A 22,472-nucleotide genomic window follows, 5' to 3' on the forward strand; every position below is an offset into this window, starting at 1 on the left:
CTACTTAATAGGAATGGTAATAGTTTACACAGATATTTGCCTTTTTATACTTTCTGTTGACCACAGTTCTACTCTGTTAGCTCACAGGTCTGGAGCTTACCAGACTAATAATGGCTTTTAGTACAATAAAGAATTTTTAAAGAATCTGGTCCCGTGTGGTAATTTTCTAATGATGTCCAAGCCCAAGTGGGTGAGGATCAGATGAGCCCAGTGTCTCTAGGTCTAAGGCTGCTCCCCGAACGGCTTTGGTGGTGTGTAATTAAAAACTGTAGAGGTCAGAGTACTGGTGTTTAACGTCCCACAGAAGCCCACGGGGAGGTCTCTTCAGAGAATGAACTGAACTCTGGTTCTTTGCTTGCCCTCCTCTTGAGATATGATTCAGAAATACAAAGGGTGTTCCCGTCTCTGATATGTAGATGGATGACCTGTGTGATGCTGTATGCCTTGGCTTCTGTCTGCTCTCTCTGCTCCATCTCATAGCTTGAAAGTTGTCTGTGAGGTTCCAAATCAGCCTGGTTATTATTATTATTTTTCCTTCCAGGAGTGGCTGTAAGGTGAAGAAATATGAAACGCAGTCTCTTGCTTTGGATGGGTGTTCGCAGGTAAGTCTGTGTATCACCAGAACGTTTCTTAGACTCACTAGTCCCCAAACTGGCAGCTGCATCTCCACCCCAGGTGGGGGTATGGTGGTTAATAAAAATTTCCCACTGGGTATGGGAGTACTTAGCTTTAAGAAAACCAGCTTCCTAAACTGATCTGAAAAGGCCCCTCAGGACAAGGGAACCCTTTCCCAGTTACCATCTTCCCATTTTTTTGAAGTTCCCTCTCACCCATTCTGAATCTTACTAAGGTGCATTACTCTGGGTGTGACATCTCTGGGGCACCAAATGAAGGGAGATATAGATGGATGCTGATGTAGGTTTCCAGGAGGTGATTCCATCCTGGAATCATGTTTTACTAAAGTCAGATGGTTTTCCAGCTCATCATTTTCAACATAGTGGGAGAGCCTGAGTTGGTGGAAGTAGATGGAAGTACAGATTCAGAGAGAAAGAGGAATGGTGTAAATTTCTGACTTTTAAAGAGGTCATTCATATCTGCTTTTAAATAGATGGTGGGATATCAAATCATTAGAATAACTACATTGATTTAAGCAAGGTCACAATTTATATCAGATAATATATTCTTTGCAGTTATTTAAACTTAATGCTGAAAAGTTATTGTTTTTTTGTTTTGTTTTTTTCTTTTTTACAGAGACAGAGAGAGAGATAGACAGGGACAGACAGACAGGAACGGAGAGATGAGAAGCATCAGTCATTAGTTTTTCGTTGCGCGTTGCAACACCTTAGTTGTTCATTGATTGCTTTCTCATATGTGCCTTGATCGTGGGCCTTCAGCAGACTGAGTAACCCCTTGCTTGAGCCAGGGGCTTTGGGCTCAAGCTGGTGAGCTTTTGCTCAAACCAGATGAGCCCACGCTCAAACTGGCGACCTGGGGGTCTCGAATCTGGGTCTTCCGCATCCCAGTCCGACGCTTTACCCACTGCGCCACCGCCTGGTCAGGCTGAAAAGTTTTTATATAATGGAGTACATAGATTTTCTTTTTCAATTTAGCAGGTATATAAGCAAAATATTTAAAAACCTCTGTCTTGAACCACTTAAGTTTTTTGCTTATGAATGTAGGCTAAGCCCTGGCCCAGTAGATGAGTTGGTTAGAGCACTGTCCTGATATGCTAAGGCTGTGGGCTCAATCCCCAGTCAGGGCCTGTGCAAGAATTAACCAGTGAATGCATAAATAAAGGGAACAATAAATTGATGTTTCTCTCTCTCTTGAAATCAATAAATAAATTTTCAAAAATTGTTTTAGAAATTTAGACTAGAAAAGATTAACTTAGCAAACCTCTGATTTGAATTACAAAAACTAGCCTCTCGAAAATATAGCATTTTGTGATTGAGAGACTCTAGCTTCTTGCTTGATTTGTACTCAGATCAGTGGTTAACTCTTATCAAATACCTTTATGGAACCGTGGCTGCTCTGAGATGTCCCTTTCCCCACCGTGTCTTCCTTAACGGTGTCATCTTCTCTGTTATGTTTCCCAGGATGAAGGAGCAGTGATCTCCCAGATTTCAGACATTTCTAACAGGGATGGCCATGCTACTGATGAGGAGAAACTGGCATGCACTTCTTCTGGGCAGAAGTCAGCCGGGGCCGAGGTGAAAGGTGAGCCAGAGGAAGGCCTGGAGTACTTTGAGTGTACCAATGTTCCTGTGTCTACCATAAATCATGCGTTCTCATCCTCAGAAGCAGGTATGGAAGCATATCTTCATTTTTCTAATGTACATAAGCATAGAAATGCCAGAAAGCCTAACGCTGCAGACGCTTTAGAGCGCAGGGGTCCCCAAACTTTTTACACAGGGTGCCAGTTCACTGTCCCTCAGACCATTGGAGGGCCAGACTATAAAAAAAAACTATGAACAAATCCCTATGCACACTGCACATATCTTATTTTAAAGTAAAAAAAACAAAACGGGAACAAATACAATATTTAAAATAAAGAACAAGTAAATTTAAATCAACAAACTGACCAGTATTTCAATGGGAACTATGGGCCTGCTTTTGGCTAATGAGATGGTCAATGTCCAGTTCCATATTTGTCACTGCTAGCTGTAACAAGTGATATGACTCGCTTCCAGAGCCGTGACGTGTACGTCCCACGTCATCGGAAGTAGTACTGTACATGAGCGACGCCTCGCTTTGCGGCACCACCACATACAGTACTCCAGGAGCACAGGATGCGGATGCTCCTCTTACTGACCACCAGTGAAAGAGGTGCCCCTTCCGGAAATACAGTGGTGGCCAGATAAATGGTCAGGGGGCTGCATGCGGCCCGCGGGTCGTAGTTTGGGGACCCCTGCCTTAGATTAGAGAATTGGGTCACCTGAAGGATGGACTTAGGATGCCGATCTATACTTCGCTTCTTTACCAAGAAAAGAGACACAAAAGGGTGTTTTATCCAATTCCAGGGACATATGGATAAGAGTGGCAGGATATCCAGGAGACACTAACATGTGGGACTGCTTGAAATTTTTTATAATTTATTTTTATGTGGCCATATTATAAAGTGTAGTGGCCTGTAACCATGTTTTGATTATTTTGCTCCTTGTTCAACTTACAGAAATAATAGAAACTAATATTCCTTCCTGTATAATTCCTTCCTGAGTGCAGGCATTGTTCTAAGTCAGTGGTAGTCAACCTGGTCCCTACCGCCCACTAGTGGGCGTTCCAGCTTTCATGGTGGGCGGTAGCGGAGCAACCAAAATAAAAATAAAAAGATTTAACTACAGTAAGTTGTTTTATAAAGATTTATTCTGTCAAACTTAGCAAAAATCCTACATAAAGTACTTGGTAAGTAATTATTATTCTATGCTTTAACTTGCTGTAACTCTGCTTTATAAATTTTATAAAGTAAAGTTACTTCCCTACTTTATAAATCACCATTACTGTGGAACCGGTGGGCAGTTAGAAACTTTTACTACTAACAGAGATACAAAAGTGGGCGGTAGGTATAAAAAGGTTGACTACCCCTGCTCTAAGTGCTTTACATGTATTATTAACCCACTGCTCCTTGTTAGGTATTTTTTCCCCCATTTTTCAGAGAAGGAAAGTGAGACACAGAAGTTAGGTTAGTCGGCCAGGATCCCTTGTAAATGGTAGACCTAGAGTAGAATTCCGACCTCTGCAGCCTGGTTCCATGGTCTTTTAACCACAGTGTTAAAGGGTGAAAGATTGTTTTCATTAAGACTGTTACAAATTTTCCTGCTCACAGATATGGTAGACTGCAATTAACCAATGCCCTATAAACCCTTTTTAGTGTTCAACTAAGAACCTAGATAGACTCACGTGTACTGAAACTTCTTGCTATTGGACTCTTAGAACATTCTAGAGCTGTGGCCTTCTTTTTGGTCCCAAGTTATATTGGTGGTCCTAAACTAGACTTGTGAAATGTTTAGAACCATGTTTCTGAGTACATTAAACATTATCAAAAACTCAGATCTTTAGCAACATAATTTAATTCGGGGCCTTTGTACTTAGAATGTAAGAAATGGTGATCTGTCATCACAGCAGGAAGCGGGTGAAAGCGGCACTGTGTGGAAGTGATTGCTCTGGCCGCCCTGCCCCGGGCTCAGTCTTCATCTGTCAGGTGTGCCGGGCACTGTTTCAGACCTCTTCCCAGAGCTCTTCATGCTCTGACTTCTTTACCACGATCTCATTTTCCATCTCTCTTTATGCCCCTTTACCCATTTATAAGGGTTACACTTATTTCTTTTATTTGAAATACCTTTCTTTACTATTTTCTATAAAAATTCTGCCCGTTCTTGTGGGCCTATTTAAAAAATGTCACTCGGCTCCCACCACACTTTATGCTCCCAATGCATTTCTTCTTTGTTCCTATTGTGTATATTAATTATAGAAGGGTATCTTTGATATACTTCTTGAGGTTATATTAGTGATTCATCTTTGAATTTCCTTGGGTGCAGGTGCATAGTAGATATGTGTTAAATTATATTCTTTCTCACTCGGAGGGAAGTCCTTCAACAGAAGTCCATAGAGCTGGGGTTCTCTTAGACACAGTGCTGTCCTCATAGTGAACAGGTGCCGTGTCCCTGTATAACTGATTAGCCATTTCCAGGGAGTGAGCAGAGGCTGTGGTCCTGCAGGTGTGGGCGTGGGAGGTGGACGGGAAGACTGATCTCTGTCAGGTGAGTCGGAGATATTTACTGGGGAAAGTCACCTTTGAGCGAGGTCTTGACAGGTCCAGACATAGATGTACACCAGAGAGCAGGAATCTGTCTCAGGGATGGGAAGAAGCCTGCCATGTAAGGAAAGTGGCCAGTAGCTCTCTGAGGCCACAGGGTAAGTGAGAAGACAGAGGGGCAGTTTGGAATTTGGGCTTATCCATTGAAGGTTTTTAAACAGAGTAGTAATAGTCACATTTATGTTTTAAAAATAATTCATTATTGACAGGATACTAAAATAGTAATTCATTACTGCGTTGTGGGAGTGTTAACATTTTGTGTGCTTTTCCATTTTTTAAAAATTGCCTTTAGTGAGAGCATATTCCTTGAATTAGAAAAAGTGTAGTGTTAGAGTTTTTAAAATGTTGCCTCTGGTGGTAGAGTGGGAGGTAGAAAATGAATTTAGTCTTGTGGGTATTGCAATTGGAAGCTTATTGTTTTATCTACAACTGCTATACTAATTAGATTGAAGGAACTTTGGGGTGGAATGTAAATTCACTAAGACTTGGTAATAAAGTAGCATTTGGTGGTGTTTCCTCTTCCTGAAATAGTCCCTGGTTAGGCTGTGGACACAAGGGGGCAGCCTTGTTCTTTCCACCTGAAGATTCTGCTTTGGTTTATGGCTAACTGGACTCCTTTCTTCTATTTTGGACTTTTAACACTCTGCACTCCTCCTTCTGAATATTTTGGACTTTTAACACAGACAACACAGTGGTCAACAGAGAACTGGTGCTCCTTTGGAAACCTTGAAATGCCGTTCTGTGTTCATAGATGTTATTCTGGGCCTGTGCTGGGGTTTCCAAGTGTCTTTTACTAGGAAGCAAAGCAAAGAACCGACTCTTGCGATGACTACAAAAATGACTCTCTGTGTTGTAGGCATAGAACAAGAGACGTGCCAGAAGATGGAGAAAGATGGATCTGCCGTGCCAGTAAGTTCCTAAATGTTGTGGGGTGTTTTTGTTTTGTTCTGAACTCTGCTTTTTATTTACAAAAGAAGAATGATGAAGGAAAAGTCAGACACTTATCAGCGGGAGACACGTGAAGGTAGGAATCTCGGGGGGGAGAGGAAGGTGGTCTCAGGGAGAAGGGGAGGGCTCAGGCTCTAAGCTTCAGGGTCCCAGCCCCCCGGCCCCTGCAGAGACTCAGAGCAGTGGGCTGTCTATTGGGTCTCCTGCTGCCCACTCTGGTTTTTCTAGGAGCCTGAGTCCCCAGCTCCAGGGAGCCGGAATGGCAGGGGAAACTGAGGCCAGCGAGAGCCCATAGGTCCCGCCACCACTCCTCACTGTGGCACGATCGTGGCAGCTCCGCCTGGATCAAGGCGGTGAGGTCCTGGTCCTGGCTGAGGAGGGTTAAGTGGTGCTCAGATTTTTCTAGCATTTGTTTTGAAGCCCATGATGGGGTTGAAATAGAAATAAAACACAGCTCCTCACTAAGGGATGGCGGTCTCCCCGAGGGTCCCTAGACAGCACCCCTAGCTGCATGTGCAGCTGAGCACTTGAACTGGAGCCAGTCTGAACTGAGGTGTCCTCTAAGTGTAAAAAACAACCAGTTTTTGACAACTTAGTACAAAAAGGAAGTAAAGTATCTCTAACTTTATATTGATTACATGTTGAGATGATACTATTTTGTATATATTGGGTTAACTAAACTATGTTACTGAAGTTAATCTCACCTGTTTCCTTTTACTTTTTAAATATGGCTAGTGAGAGTATTTAAATTACGCATGGCTTGCATTATAAAGCTCTTTTGAACAGCAAAATGGAAACTAACCACACCTGTGGTAATGTTGCAATAGAGTACTTCGCTGGGGCCTGCTGGGGCCGCAGGAGCCGGCACTGACCGGCTGCATGGGGTCAAGAAGGCTGGGTCTGAGCTAATGAAAAACAAAGATTACCAAAAATAGTACAAAGAATAACTGTAAATCTTTCACCCATACTCAAATGTTCAGTTTATATAATCAGCACAGTTATCAAAATCAACTGACACACAGTATTACATAATCCATAAACCATATTCCAATTTTATCAGTTGTGCCGGTAATGTCTCTCTTTGGTGCAGGATCCTGCATGGCATTTAGTTCTCATGTCCCTAGGCTCCTTTAATCTGTCGCAGATTAAATCCTTTAATCGGTCTGTCTTTGTCTTTCCTGACCTTGACATTTTGAAGCACCTGGTCAGTTGTTTCATAGAATGTCTTTCCACGGGGCTGGTTAGGAGACTCACTGTTGGGCGGCAGCCCTGGTATTTCCCCGGAGGCGCGGATGTGCAGCTGATGGGAAGGTGGCTGGGCGGAGGAGGGGCCTGCGGAAGCAGGAGCCCAAGACGTGCACAAAGCACACGGGGACTTGGGCATGTCCCCTCACAGGGGCCTCTCACATTCGTGACATTTGTTTCTGGACAGAATAACTTTTGCTTAGAAACTTACCTGATCCTCAGCATTTTGGGAGCTAGGCCATCTAATCCCAGTGCAGCTACTAATGGGCTCACACCTGGGCTTCTCATCTGTGGGACAGAGGATGTCTTCCTTCCCCACCTGTGAGAGGATGAGGCTCCCCGCTGCATGGCCAGAACAGCCTGGTTTTGCTCTTGGGGAGACCAGTTCCTTTTGGAATTTTCCAAGGACTCTGGGAACACTTTTGAATATTTGCAGTGTAAAAACTGGCAAGAGGGTGATTGAAGAAGGATGTATTGGCCGGACCAAGCAATGGTCTGTGTGGCTGCACATTCAGTTAGTTCCCCCCATTCTTGAAACAAACCTGCTAAACTGCTGGATTCCCAGCTCATTCGTCCATATTACTAGCGGCACCTCTCTGCCCAGCAGAGTGATTGTGAGGATAAAATGAAATGATAGGTGGAAGGCGGAAGCTGTAGGGTGCGAGGCTATAGAAGGTGGTGTGATGTTGATAGGAAGAGGGTGGAAAAGAGAGTGAGAAAGAAAAACAGAAACACTTGTCTCTAGAGCCAGGTTGTGAAGAGCATACTGTGATCGAAGAAACCCCAGTTGAACTTCCTAAAATAAATTAACCTGTTTCCTTAGAATATTGAGTGTTGCTTAAAGAAATTACAATATTCAAACCATTGAATAAAGAAGTCTGTTTAATCTAGCATGTACTCTTTAAAGCCTCTGGGTGGCTTTGAAGCACGTCTTTTGCAGTCTCACACCCCGTGTGGGTGGTGGCCAGAGGGCAAGTGCCTGGTGGCTGGGAGTCTCTCGTCTGCTTCTCAGCTGTTGGGCTGCAGCACTTCTCACTTAGGAGTCTATTTTTTAAGGAAGTCAAACTTTTTAAGATTTGACTTTGTTTGGCTTTTACAAGCATGTCTCTGTTAGAAAAGTGGCAGGAGTGGCCCTGCCCCAGGTGGTTCAGGGACAGGCGATAGGGAGAGCACAGTCAACATGCCGTGACAGATGAATGATGCCGATTCTCCCGCTGCAAGGGCATGCGCCAGGAGGTTACTTTGTGGCCTCTGTGCTCACGGGAAACTTGCAGCCAGGACTCCCTGGGCTTCCACTGTCTAGAGAGAGGTCTTTGTTGGTTCTCAGGTATGAATGCTCCTTGGGACAGGGTGTATTAAGGGACATGAGACAGGACCCTTTTGGAAGGATATGATTGATTGGTTCAGCATCTTTATTAAACATATAAGATTGCTGAGACCAGGAAGAGATCGTCAGGCCAGTGCTTTGTGAAGGTACATTCTGTAGGTTTCTTCACTTTTGGTAAACAATATAAAGGACCAAGGAATGCAGAAAGTTAAATGCTAAGGGACTGGAAGGGGTGGCATTAATTCCTGCCATATCTCTTAAGAGCTCTTGCATTTTGAGCCGGGAGGCTCCTGGCATGTGGCCAGGCAGAGGGCCCTGCCCTAGACGAGAACTGCAGGCTGCAGAGCTCACTCATCAGGAAATATTTGCTGTCATTTGAGCCCTGATCTAGTACCCCCAACTCAGAATGCTATTCCCTTCAGACGCCATGTTTGTTAGCAAAAAGTTGTTAAACAAGCAGGCAGGCTGAATTTGTTTATCACCTCAACAAATGAATGAGATGCTGAACTCCAGAATAGATGCTATTTTCTTTACTAAAAAAAGTTTTGGCTTACTTACTCCTCTCGCAGCCAGTGGCTCCGTTGGTCTGAGCGTCAGCCCCAGGCGCTGAGGATAGCTCAGTAGGTCTAAGTGTTGGCCCTGGGTGCTGAGGATAGCTTGGTTGATTCAAGCATTGGCCCCAGATGGGGGTTGCTGGGTGGATCCTGGTCAGGGTGCATGCAGAATCTGTCTCTATCTCCCCTCTTCTTACTTAAAGAAAATAATAACAGTAAACACTCATAAAATACATACTTCAGGATGTATTAATTTAGCATTGGAAATGTAACAACAAGGTAAACCAGATATGTTAGCTTAACTTAGCGCATTATCACCCTGTAAGCATGTTGCATGGGGAACAAGATTACCAGACAGCCTCTTGATAAACATGGCGTAGGAAGTTAATGGAATGATTCAGATGTCTAGGGATGTATCAGTTATCCACAACACACATTTATTATGCTATCATTTCTGGGTTAGGAATCCTGGGATGGCTTTGTGGGGTGCTTCTGACTCGGGGTCTCTCATAGGCTACGATCAAGGCATTGACCCAGATGCGGTCACCCGCAGGCTTATTCATGTGACTGTTGGCATATCTCAGGTTTTTTACTAGCTGTTGACAGAGCCATCAGGTCCTTGCCACGTGGAACGCTCCATGGAGTTTCTCACCATGTGGAAGCTGGAGACTTTTTGTAAACTGATCTCAGAAGTGACTTTGACTGTATTCTGTCTTCTTTTTTTTTTTAGTTTATTATTTTTTATTTTTCTGAAGTTGGAAATGGGAAGGCTGTCAGACTCCCGCATGTGCCCGACCAGGATCCACTTGGCATGCCCACCAGGGGATGATGCTCTGCCCTTCTGGGGCACTGCTCTGCCGCGACCAGAGCCATTCTAGCGCCTGAGGCAGAGGCCATGGAGCCATCCTCAGTGCCCGGGCCAACTTTGCTCCAATGGAGCCTCAGCTGTGGGAGGGGAAGAGAGAGACAAAGAGGAAGGAGAGGGGAGGTGGAGAAGCAGGTGGGTGCTTCTCCTGTGTGCCCTGGCCGGGAATCGAACCTGGGACTCCTGCACACCAGGCCGATGCTCTACCACTGAGCCAACCGGCCAGGGCCTTCTGTCTTCTTGAAGTGAGTCCTTAGGTCCAGCCTGCACACAAGAGGAAGAGAGGGCACGAGAGGATTAGTATCAGGAATTGGGGGTCACTGGGACTATTCTAGAGGTTTCCCACCACAAGTGGCCTCTGGCTGTAGTGATAGATCTATCCCAAGATAGAGTGTGTTTCTGAGGGGACCTTGGACTTCTGTCACCTTAGTGGGCTACCCTCCCCCTGAATGCTGCTGGAAGTGGGCACTGCCAGCCTGTGGCTTTATATTTCCCTTTTCTGTGGCCTAAGCCCAGAATGTTTATATTGGATGAGTTCTATGAGGTTGTATGCAGAATTGTGTGTTCTTTAGTATTTTCTAGAGAGCAAATGAGTCTATGACCGTGATGAGTTTAAAACCCACTGGTCTAAGTGAACGTTGGGCTTTATTTTCAGTCTTGGTTCAGACAAGATATCAGAGAACTGATTGATTATAATCAGTAATTGATTGATCAGTTATAATGACATTTAAAAATTCCTAGGTCACTTTGGCATTTTGAATGTCATTTGGTGAGCTTTTTTCCCCATTTATATAAAAAATTTCCTTGTATGAGTTAGGGGGCAATAGCCTGAAAAATATCTTCTTGGAAGAAAAATAGTACCAAGTCGGTATACTTAAGAAGAACGTGGCTTCCTAGAACCTGAGTTTATGATAAAAGCAAGCTGGTGTGCCAGAAAGTGAAGTGCTGTTAGAGGGAACTGACGACTTAATAGCCAGGAAGGGCCAGAAATAGCACAGGCACAGACTTTCACTTCCTGTCAGGAACAGATAGTGGTGCACACCTGTCAGCGTCGCTGGGCTGCTATAGAGGTCACTGTGGAACAGTGGAAGTCCTGGCGATCCTGGCTCACCCAGGGCTGGGGTGACAGCAGATGTATTGCCAGTTCTGCTCTCTTAGGCCTGAAAGTTAGTTATATATTTTAGAAATATTTCCATCCACAAAGCATCAATATATTAAAAAAAAAGTTGATCCTTTTTTGAAAATTTATTTATATGGAACATATCATCCCCAGAGACCCCTTGAAATATGAGTCATGAACCATGTAGCAGGGGTCCTCAAACTTTTTACACAGGGGGCCAGTTCACTGTCCCTCAGACCGTTGGGGGGCCGCCACATACAGTGCTCCTCTCACTGACCACCAGTGAAAGAGGTGCCCCTTTCCGGAAGTGCGGCGGGAGCTGTATAAATGGTTTCAGGAGGCCACATGCGACCCGTGGGTCGTAGTTTGGGGATGCCTGATGTAAAGTTTTCTCTTTTTTGCATGTAATTCTTTGGTGACTGACCACTATGGTAGTTATGCTTTCTGGTTGTGGATAAGAAAGAAGCTTCTCTAGGTGATCCGTTAAACAGGCTGAGCTACCCCTGATAGTCATTAGAGGAAGTTTTTCCTTTAGATAGCGCTGTAACTGAAAGATTTTATTTTGAATCCTGCTGGGGTTTTTTGTTTTGTTTTTTAATTCAAACATGTTTTTAAAGATTTTGCTGTATGTAATATGAGGAATGTATTAAAAGATGTTTGAAATTAAGGAGCTGAAGATGAACAGTATTAAATGTAACCATCTCCCCTCAGGGACTGTTGGAATCCCCTGTGGAGAAGGCCCCTCTGTCCGTGGCCTGTGGAGGTGAGAGCCCCCTGGACAGCATCTGCCTCAGCGAGTCAGATAAGACAGCCGTGCTCACCCTGATAAGAGAAGAGGTAAAGGCTTTCTTGTTCCATCCACTATCACTCCGTGTCTTTGTACAGCTCATGGGCCAGTGGGCAGACTCCCTCTCTGTTGGCCTGAGTTATCCCTGGCTGGAAGTTCCTATTTCCTGCAGCTCATTTAGCTCATATAAAGGGTTCCCTGTAAAACACCACATTGGTGCTGGGGTCTTGACATTGTGGTGTCCAGGAGAAAAAGCTGATGCTCTGAAATATCCTTAAGAATGCTGTACTTTTGCCCTGGCTGGGTTGCTCGGTTGGTTAGAGCGTCTTCCCAATATGCCAAGTTATGGGTTCAATCCCTGGTCAGGGCACATAAAAGAATCAACCAATAAATGCATAAATAAGTGGAATAACAAACTGATGTTTCTTTCTCCCTGTCTCCCTTTCTCTCCCTCTCCCTTTATCTCTGTCCCTCCCTCCCTTTCTCCTTCTCCTATCTCTCTTTCTCTCCCTGTCCTTCCCTCTCTCCCTACTCTCTTTTCCTCTCTCTAAAATTAGTACATAAGTTTTTTTAAATGTTATACTCTTCTTTATTTTTTAACCTTGAAATTTTAAATATCAAATTGTGCCACTTTCATTTACATAAGTTTATAAATTAGTGCCTTTATTTTGTGCAGGATATATGCATGAACATGAAAGTTCCTTAAATTCTAGATTTGCTATAATATAGTTGCCTATCTTCATCCATTCTTTAATTTGGCTCTCAAATGTCTCTATCATGTTTCTTAAGCTGGCTTTGTTCAGAATAGGTCACTGCTAAGCTGTTCCTGGGCGATCTGAATAATAGGAAAGACACCATTAATACTCCAGTAGTCAGTTACCAGCCTCTCCTGTTATATTTCTGCACTATAGTTTCTGTATTTGGGTTGTATATTAATTGATGACTCCAGCTTTTTTTTAATTACATTTTTATATACAGTATTTATTGTGTTAATGTGGATTCAAGTGTCCCACTCAATATAACACCTCAACCCCCAACAGTGTGCCCCCATTACACCCCATTTGCCCTCTGAGATTTGCTGTCCCACTATTTGTATTTATGTGTTTTTTATATATATATATATATATATATATATATATATATATATATATATATATATGTTGGCTAATTCCTTTACCTTCTCTGATCCCATTCCCTCATCCCCCTTCCTTCTGACCACTGTCTCTCTGTGCCCTGTGACCACACCTCTTCTGTGGGTCTCTTAAGCTTTAAAAATAGCATTAGGTTAGTAATGAGGGGTGTCAGCTAATGCTATTGTCAAAACTTGGGAGCAGTGGTGAGGAGGCCCCCCAGAATCTCATAAATAGAAAATCAACTTCATCTTTCTCCTGAGAGTTAAATTTTGAGATGACCCCCTAAGGCATCAAAGCAAAGATATATTTAGTCACTGGAGCAGACAAGCTGGTCTTGAGAACCTTATTAAAGGCACCAAAGTAAAAACGTACCAATTAGAAAGAGGGAAGCACAGAGAAGTAAAATAAAATAGAAAAACAGGTCCCCACCCAAGCCCAATGCAGGGCAGGTGGAGTTTCAAGCAATGAACTTGGAGAATTTCTTTCCATCTCTCATGGGCATCCCAAGTAGGGCTGTGGGTTCTGCACTGAGTAGCAACATCCTGCCTTTAGTGAGATGGATGCGTCTGGATGGAGGCGTGGCACTTCTGACTCCCTCTCTCTGACTTTATCCTTATCAAGCAATCAGAAGTCTCTGTAGAAAGGGAATATGCTGGTCATGCCAAGTTCTAACACTGACTTTGTGCCAGTTTCATTTCCCATCCTCACTGAAATTGGTGTACTGGTGTCTACTTTATTAAGGTGAGTCTGTCAGACAGGTGCTCTGCTCTAGGTGTCTGTCCCAATCAATTTTCCTGGCCCACAGTGCTGAGAGCCAGACCCTGGACTGTGGTAAAATTTACAGAGATTTTTGTTACCACTGGGAACTAGTTCCAGGAGATGTTCTGCTTACCTTTACGCTGGTGGCTACATTCCCAGCACCCTATGTGGCTAAGAGTCTATTTTTACAAATGCTTATGAGCATTATATAGCTGTTGAGGTTGTATATTCCTAAGGTAGATGAATGTCTTGTATGGACCTGGGTAGGTATTGTTTCCATCTCCAGTCTTAAATTCAAACTAATAGATTGAGTAGGTAAAACCAAGCTTTCTCTTTATTATAATCTAGATTATCACTAAAGAGATCGAAGCAAATGAATGGAAGAAAAAATACGAAGAAACCCGACAAGAAGTCTTGGAGATGAGGTGAGATTGGGTTCGGGCGAGGGTTTGGATATCTTTATGCATTACTAGGTTTAATACAAAGGAAGTGGTGGAAGAATTTGCTCACCCCAGAACCAGCTGCTGAGAACATGGGGCTGTGCTATTTACACCTTAACTTGTGATTGATAATATCATTTCATGAGCATTGCTGACCAGTTTTTATGTTCAAATACTGTTGTTTATTTTGGGGATGTCCACAACATTACAAGTAAGCAGAACTCAGATAATCTTATCTTTTGAAAAGACAAATTTTTACAAAAACATCCACTTGAAATACAGAGTAATAAGCTTTCCTGACATTCAGTTATGGAGGCATTATAATTCATAATACTTTTAAGGAACTATACATGGTAGCTTCAAATCTCATAACCACTAAATAGATTACAAAAGCTTAACAGGAAGCAGAATTGATTGAGATTATGATTTGAAATCTTTTTAGTTTTGCTGCTCATTCTCTAGAAAGGAGAGTTAAGAGCTATGTAATAATTAAAGAGGGCATCAAAGAAGAGGGGAAAGCATAAATAATTTATACACTCTACTGTCAGAATTTGAATGATTAAGAAACATTTTAAATCTGTATGTCCACGCTAATTTGTGTCTTTTGTGTTATTTGCTCTTTTTGAGCATTTACTGGATGTAAGGCCCAGACCTGGGTATGGTTGAGAGGCAGGGAGAGCTTAGAGGAGCCCTTAGAAGCCTGGGTGCAGGGTCAGGGTGATGGGAGCTGCCAGCGAGGGGCAGGGGAGCCACTTCTCACTGAGGGTCCCAGGGAAGAGCAGCCCGGATAGAGTTGGGGCAGCACCTGCACTTCTCTGACAGAAAGGCGAGCACAGCGGGTGATCTTTCAAGTCTTTAAATAACTGAAATACTTTTGGTTTTTACAGTAAAATAAAACTTATAAGTGAACCAGTGGGGAAAGGTGCCTGAAAAGGTAGATTTGGGCCAGGAAAGCCTAAACTCAGATCAGATCTCTCAGGGGGAGCCCCCATGATGTCATTGTAGTAGTCCCCCCTTACCCACCGCCAGTATGCTCTGAGACCCACAGTGGATGCCTGAAACTGCTTAGTGCCGAAATGTACATATACTTCTTTCTGTACCTACCTACCTGTGATAGTTTAATTTGTAAATTAGACACAGTAAGATATTAACAACAACTAATAATAAGGTAGAAAAATTATAACAGTATCCTGAAATAACAGCTTTGCGAATGTGGTTTCTCAATGAAAATATTGTGCTGTACTCACCTTTTCACTTAAGGGAAGCATACAATATGGCTTCTCTTTGGCACGTCTGATTGTCAGCAACACTGCTCTTTCACTTTGGGGCCATTATTAGGTAAAATAAAAGTGATTTGGGCCCTGGCCGGTTGGCTCAGTGGTAGAGCGTCGACCTGGCGTGCAGAAGTCCCAGTTCGATTCCCGGCCAGGGCACACAGGAGAGGCGCCCGTCTGCTTCTCCACCCCTCCCCCTCTCCTTCCTCTCTGTCTCTCTCTTCCCCTCCCGCAGCCAAGGCTCCATTGGAGCAAGGATGGCCCGGGCGCTGGGGATGGCTCCTTGGCCTCTGCCCCAGGCGCTAGAGTGGCTCTGGTCGCGGCAGAGCGACGCCCTTGAGGGGCAGATCATCGCCCCCTGATGGGCAGAGCGTCGCCCCCTGGTGGGTGTGCCGGGTGGATCCCGGTCGGGTGCATGCGGGAGTCTGTCTGACTGTCTCTCCCCGTTTCCAGCTTCAGAAAAATACACACACACAAAAAAAAGTGATTTGAACACAGGCACTGTGATACTGTGACAGTCGGTCTGATAACCAGATGGCCAATAATGACTAATGGGCTGGTAGCGTATACAGTGTGGGAACGCGGACAAGGATGATTCACAGACCACGCGTGACCGAGCAGGACAGCGTGTGATTTACCACACTACTCAGAATGGTGCAAAATTTAAAACTAAAGAATTGTTTACTTCTGAAATTTTTCATTTAGTATTTTTGGATGTGGTTGATGGCAGGTAACCGAAAGAGGAGGGAGAAACCACAGATAATGGGGACTGCTGTAACTTATTTTGTGAAAGACTGATTTGTCTAGGCAGACTTAATTTGGTGCCTCGAGGTCACTCACAGGGGCAAAGGAAAGGTGAGGCAGTTGTTCTCTAAATAGAATGAAGGCTTGTTAAACATAGTCTTAAGAAAAACCTTTTGAACATTAACAAACTTGCATTAACGTAAGAAAAAAAAGAGAGCCCAAAGCGGATACATAGGTTATGTAAATTTGTCAGTAGATAGGGTGAGGCAACAGCAGGTTTATACCTGTGAGTACACGAAAGAAACAGTGTTTTCTTGTACAATTTATTAATTATGTCATTATTTTTTATATGAACAATTATACACCTCCTTTTGCCCTACTCTGTATGTTAATATGTTTGATTGGGGAAGCATTTCTTCAACTTCTATTGTCTAAAAATTCTCTTCTGATAATAATTGTGTTTTTGTTTTGTTTTTTTAAGGAAAATTGTGGCTGAATATGAAAAGACCATTGCTCAAATGATTGGTAAGGAAATTTTTTTTCTAGGGCATAAGCCATAGGATCCATAGATGATTTTCAAGTCAGGATACAGTTGATTCTCATAATTCGCAATAGTTACGTTCTGTAAAGTTGCCACAAACACTGAATTAGTAAACACCGAACTGTTGCTCCTAGGGAAATACAGGGTTAGGTTCCTGCAAGCCTCTGCTCACAGCTTTTTTTTTATCAATACATAATCTTGTCTTACATGGGTTTCTGTTTAAAAAATCTCATTTGATATATATTGTTGATTCATTAACGTGGAACTCATGGGAAACAGTGTAAGGCTCAAGTGTGAACAAAACTTATCTAACATGTATTGTGTCTGTAAGGCATGTCACATCCTTCCTGCACTTAGGGACACAAGATAGCACTTCAGAACTACATTTGGAGGCTGTTTTAAATAGCAACATGACCAAAAGAAAGTACACACACACACACAAAGGTGCCACTGAACAGGCTGTGAAAGGGACAGTTTACAGTATGAAGCGACAAGGTGTCACCTGGTTAACCCCAGCTGAGAACGTGCACGTCAGGTGACGCAGATTTTTTGCTGTTCTGTTCATGTTTGTGAATGACCAGGGATGCACCGGAAATACTGAGTTTTGTATTACAAATAAATTTTAGAGAGTAGGCAAATTCAGAAATACGAAATCCATGAGCAGGGGGATCAGCTGTAGTTGGGTTCATTTCAGAGGCTGGCAAACACTTGGATTCTGTGAAAAACCCTTCACCCAGTACCCAGAGCATTGGTGGCCTAGGCACATCGTTTGTACCCAGGGCCACCTTCCCTGTATCAGACCCGTGGGTGCCTTTTCAAAATGACAGTGGTTGATCCTCCTGCACTGAATTAGAACTTCTCACCAGTATTGTAAGGACAGACTGACTCCCAAACTCAAAGTCAGATCTCTCTACACTTAAGCACTGCAATGATATTTTTCACTGTCCACATCACCTAATGCCTTCCCAGCACAGGGCCTTTGCCCCAGCTGTTCCCCTCTTCTGCATGGAATATTCTCCCAGCAAGCGTCTGCCCTCAGTTCTTTGAGTCTCTTCACATCTCTCCTGAGTGAGCCACTCTGTATGGGAAAGGCTCCCCATCCCTCTTACCTTTCTTGCTTGTCCCCCATCCACTGCATGTGTCCCCCACTATATGTAAGTGCTTGAGAGTGGGGACTTGTGTCCACTGCTGGGTCCCACCAATGAGGACACTGTTCATCAGCTCAAGGAAGGCAGCTGTTAACTGTCTGTTGATTGAATATGCCATTGCTTTTGATTGTGTTTCACAGAAGATGAACAAAAGACAACTATGACCTCTCAGAAAAGCTTCCAGCAGCTGACCATGGAAAAGGAGCAGGCCCTGGCTGACCTTAATTCTGTGGAGCGGTCCCTTTCTGACCTCTTCCGGAGATACGAGAACCTGAAAGGGGTTCTGGAAGGCTTCAAGAAGGTAGCGCAGCGCCCGGACTCTCCTTGCCGGTGCATGTTCCTGGTAGTGGATCTGCACACGTGTATCCCGGAGGGGTGTGGGGGCCTTTGAAGGAGGGACTCGGGGCCCCTGTTGGCCTGTGTCCTCTGTTCCAGTGAAGCCGGGGAGTCTCCCGCTTTTCCTTTCTGCGGTTGCTCCCACATCTTGCCCTGCAGGGGGCGTGTCTCGGCCATCCCTCTCCTGGCTGCGGCCATAAACCCCAGACACAGCCAGAGTGTGGCACGGAGTGTTAGAACTGCGGAACCCTTGAACTTGAGGAGAATCCTAGAAATGTTCATTTTGCTATTTTACCAATTTAATATTAATAAAAGGGATTCAAGACACAGCACTGAAAAAATTCAGGCTGCATATTCTAGAGAAAAGTAATAGAATGTTCCAAACTTAGATGTAAGTGGGCATATTGATTAAATTTGGTTGAACACCATCAATGAGACACATTTATAGCAGTGAACATTCTTTTTTTTTCATGTTAAATAAAAATGAGACTGGCCAAATTATCTGTGGGAATCAGATTGCCATTGGGATTTGAATAACTGCTTTCCTAAAGCAGGTGTACCAGCGTCACTGAACCTTGCTGTATGATTTGAAAATTAATACATGAGGAAATTATCTAGATTCTCTTCAGTAGATTTATTTGTGACTGTTTCAAATCACTATGCAGTATAATTTGAAGGCATCTAAATTAATTGGATTTTCTTGTTTTTGAAAAAATGAGAACTGATTGTATATCACCTATACAGGAAAAAAAAATGACCACTTATTTTAAATTGTTATTTTGAAACAGAATGAAGAAGCCTTGAAAAAATGTGCTCAGGATTACTTAGCCAGAGTTAAACAAGAGGAACAGCGATACCAGGCTCTGAAGGTCCACGCAGAAGAAAAACTAGACAAGTAAGAGCTTACACATGACAATTTTACTTTCATAATGTTGTGAGAAGATTGATGGAGGCAAGGAAAAAATCACTGTTTGCTACTCCAGCTGGCATTTGTGTGTGCGTGTGTGCATGCGTGTGTGTGAGAGAGAGTTACTTTTTTGAATAGGTAGAATCTTCCCAGGGTTCTAACATTAAAAAGAATAAGATCCAGAGTGTCCTCTGCCCCCCCTCCACTGGGTTCCCACCACTTTCCTCACCTGGGGTAATCACTATTTTATCTTCCCAGGTGTAATTTTACCCTCTTCTTTTCTCTCCCTCAAGCTTTATTGAGACATAATTGACATATAACATGTGTAAGTACAGTGTGTCCGTAAAGTCATGGTGCACTTTTGACCGGTCACAGGAAAGCAACAAAAGACAATAGAAATGTGAAATCTGCACCAAATAAAAAGAAAACTCTCCCAGTTTTATATCTATTCAGTGCAGTTCGATGTGGGCTCACGCACAGATTTTTTAGAGCTCCTTAGGTAGCTATCCCGTGTAGCCTCTACAGACTCGTCACTGACTGATGGCCTACCAGACGGGGTTTCTCCACCAAACTGCCAGTTTCCTTCAACTGCTTATCCCACCGAGTAATGTTATTCCTATTTGGTGGCGCTTCATTATAAACGCGCCGATATTCACGGTGCACTTTGGTCACGGATACGAATTTAGTGAGCCACAGAACACACTGAACTTTCCTCTGTACTGTCCACATCTTGATTGGCATGGCCGTGGGCTGCTCCTCTGTATACACGGTGTTATGTCATCATCTGCGCATGCGCACATGCTGCCACATCATTCTACAGAAACTGGGAGGGTTTTCCTTTTATTTGGTGCAGATTTCACATTTCTATCGTCTTTTGTTGCTTTCCTGTGACCGGTCAAAAGTGCACCATGACTTTATGGATACACTATATATAGCGTGTTGATTTGCTATATTTTTATATTGCATCATGATAGTGTTAGCCAACGCCTTCATCACCTCACATAGTTACCATATTTTTTTTTGTGGTAAGAGTCTCCTTTTTTATACAGATGATAGCATACCTTGCTTTTTTCATTTAGCAGTATACTTTCAAAATCTTTTCGAATCAATCCATTAAGAGCTTCCTCATGGTTTTTAACAGCTGTATGGCGTTCTATTGTGGGAATGTACCTTTCTGTTGGACATTCAGGTTATTTAAAATCTGCTGCTGCAAACAGTGGTGCAATAAGTAACCTTTTATGAATATCATTAGACATGCATGTGAGTTATCTGTAGGATAGAAAATGAATTGCTAGGCCAAAGAGTATTTGAATTTATAATTATGATAAATATTGTCGAATTGTCCTCCTTAGAATTTTATTCATTTATGCTCCTACGCAGTGTATGAAAATGTCTCTTTTCACAACAGCTTTGCCAACAGATCAAAATTTTTTATTTTCTACAAATCTAATATATAGATGAAAATGGTATTTCATTATAGTTGGTGGGGGTAGTGTTGTTTTTGCTAAGCAACAGGGCATTTATTTTATTCATTGTAGTTTTGATTCATGCTTATGAGTGAAATTGAACATATTTTAGCAGCTGTCTATACATATGTTTGTTCTATTATGAATGACTATGCTTAGTTTTCTGTCATCAGTTTATATATATTATATACAAATATATTATTATATGTTATATACATATATTTTTATATTTTATTAATGTTAATATACTTATATATTAAGGATGACAACCCGTTGTGGTATGAGTCGTGAATAATTTTTCCAGCTTGTTGTTTATCATTTGGTTCTGCCTGTAGTGTTTTTTGATATGCAGAAATTTATTTTTAAGTAGTAAAATTTATCAGTCACTTTTTTTTTTACAGCTTCTGGATCTTCTGTCATATTAAAAAAATCTTTCTTGTGCTGAATATAAAATGTTCACCTGTGTTTTCCTCTTAGTACTTTTATGAATTAATCTTTTAAATAAATAAATCTACACATTTAGAATTTGTTTTGGGAGTAGTGTAAAAGATGCATCCAACTTTATTTTTTAACTAAAAAGTAATACAGACTGTATATTTCGCTCTCTGTCTTCCTATTTGTAAAACCTTACAAGGTCCCCGTTAGCCACTCCCAGACTCAGAGGTACTGCTATTAAAGCTGACTGTGTACCTTCCAGTCTTTGTGCCTTCACAAATACTATACTCATAATGGCTTTTGGACTTTTAAAAAATTATAATGGAGTCATATTGCACAAGTTTCCCTTTTCTTTTAATAGTATATCATGGCCATTTTTTCATGGCCATGAACATGTAGCATAATCTAGTTATTTTGTTAGGTTGGAGGCCTAGTGCATTCCTTATGGATGGGCATTTAGATGGTGTCACACTCTTTTCCATTGCAAACATTGCTGCAGGGGACATCCTTGTGCGTTCCCATTGTGCCAGATGGGAGTGCCGCTGCGGAGGGCTCAGGAAAGAGGACTGCGACTCTGGGTGTGTACACATTGTGCGGCAGTGGTTCCTCCCAGGCCGCCCTCCACCAGGACAGGGCCGGCTTCTGTTCCCCAGTCAGCGCATGAGCCTGTTTGCTGCCGCTCAGCCGGCACGGGACAGGTCATCCTTGTGAGCTTTTCCCAGTCTGACAAATTGTAAAAGTTTATCACTTTAATTTGCATGCCTCTGATAACTAGTGAGCTTTTAGCATTGCTTCATCAGTTGATTTATCAGCCAACATTATGTTTTCTAAAAAATTTCTTTTGCATTTCGTGAACGAAGTCACTTTTAGGACTGTGTCTTGTAGATGTCGGTGGTTGGTATCCTGCCTCTTTAGTTGTGATGATCCCAGAGATGACCCTGCCTGCTCTTGCACTGGGTTCAAAAAAAACAACCACTTTTTTTGACTGTTATAGAAACTGTCATGTGATTCCATTTTTCAGTGACGTGTGACTTTTGAAGGACTCTGTGGCCTTTGAGATGAACTCTGCCGTTGGTTTGCACCATGAGAATTTCCTTAGCAGCTGTGTGTAAATTGAGTTTTCATAAATTAAAATTGAATTATTTAGGTCACTGATTTCTTTTGTTTTTCTCTTGTCATGAATTCAGTCCTTTTACACAGACGTCATTGTTTACTGCCCAGTGATGACTAACCATATGCATTTTGTCCCTTTATTCTACAAACAAAAACACCATAAACAGAGCCAATGAAGAGATTGCTCAAGTTCGAACAAAAGCAAAGGCTGAGAGTGCAGCTCTTCACGCAGGACTCCGGAAAGAGCAGATGAAGGTGGAGTCGCTGGAGAGGGCCCTTCAGCAGAAGGTACAAAGAGGGGTGTGGTGTGACTGCAGAGACGCTGGGTTTCGTCTGCAGCAGTGGCTGGCTTGCGGTGGATCTGGATGAAAGAGGCCTTGCCCCTTTGCCCAGACACCTCAATCCAGGTCCTTTGTAAACTGACTCGAGGGGAGACAAATAAGGCAGACCACAAAACTCCCTGGCATGTCGGTGGGAACTGTCCACAGGCAGGTGCAAAAGGAACTTGCATTAACTG

The 22,472-nt window shown here is 42.9% G+C and overlaps 1 protein-coding gene across 11 annotated transcripts in view; it reads left to right on the forward strand.

Annotated features, from left to right (window-relative positions):
* TACC1 (transforming acidic coiled-coil containing protein 1) overlaps window positions 1-22,472 on the forward strand; it is a 106,773-nt gene that overhangs the window by 78,656 nt on the left and 5,645 nt on the right. For 7 of the 11 annotated variants that reach the window (XM_066236875.1, XM_066236883.1, XM_066236876.1 and 4 more), the window contains 9 exons: window positions 542-602; window positions 2,097-2,304; window positions 5,670-5,722; window positions 11,584-11,709; window positions 13,900-13,976; window positions 16,491-16,534; window positions 17,839-17,999; window positions 18,823-18,929; window positions 22,123-22,243. In XM_066236875.1, coding sequence (XP_066092972.1) covers window positions 542-602; window positions 2,097-2,304; window positions 5,670-5,722; window positions 11,584-11,709; window positions 13,900-13,976; window positions 16,491-16,534; window positions 17,839-17,999; window positions 18,823-18,929; window positions 22,123-22,243 — 958 coding nt within the window. The remainder of the gene's footprint in view (window positions 1-541; window positions 603-2,096; window positions 2,305-5,669; window positions 5,723-11,583; window positions 11,710-13,899; window positions 13,977-16,490; window positions 16,535-17,838; window positions 18,000-18,822; window positions 18,930-22,122; window positions 22,244-22,472) is intronic. The other 4 variants (XM_066236877.1, XM_066236886.1, XM_066236879.1 and 1 more) reach the window with 1 other exon arrangement.

Source organism: Saccopteryx bilineata, chromosome 6, assembly GCF_036850765.1.
Source record: "Saccopteryx bilineata isolate mSacBil1 chromosome 6, mSacBil1_pri_phased_curated, whole genome shotgun sequence".
Lineage (NCBI taxonomy): Eukaryota > Metazoa > Chordata > Mammalia > Chiroptera > Emballonuridae > Saccopteryx > Saccopteryx bilineata.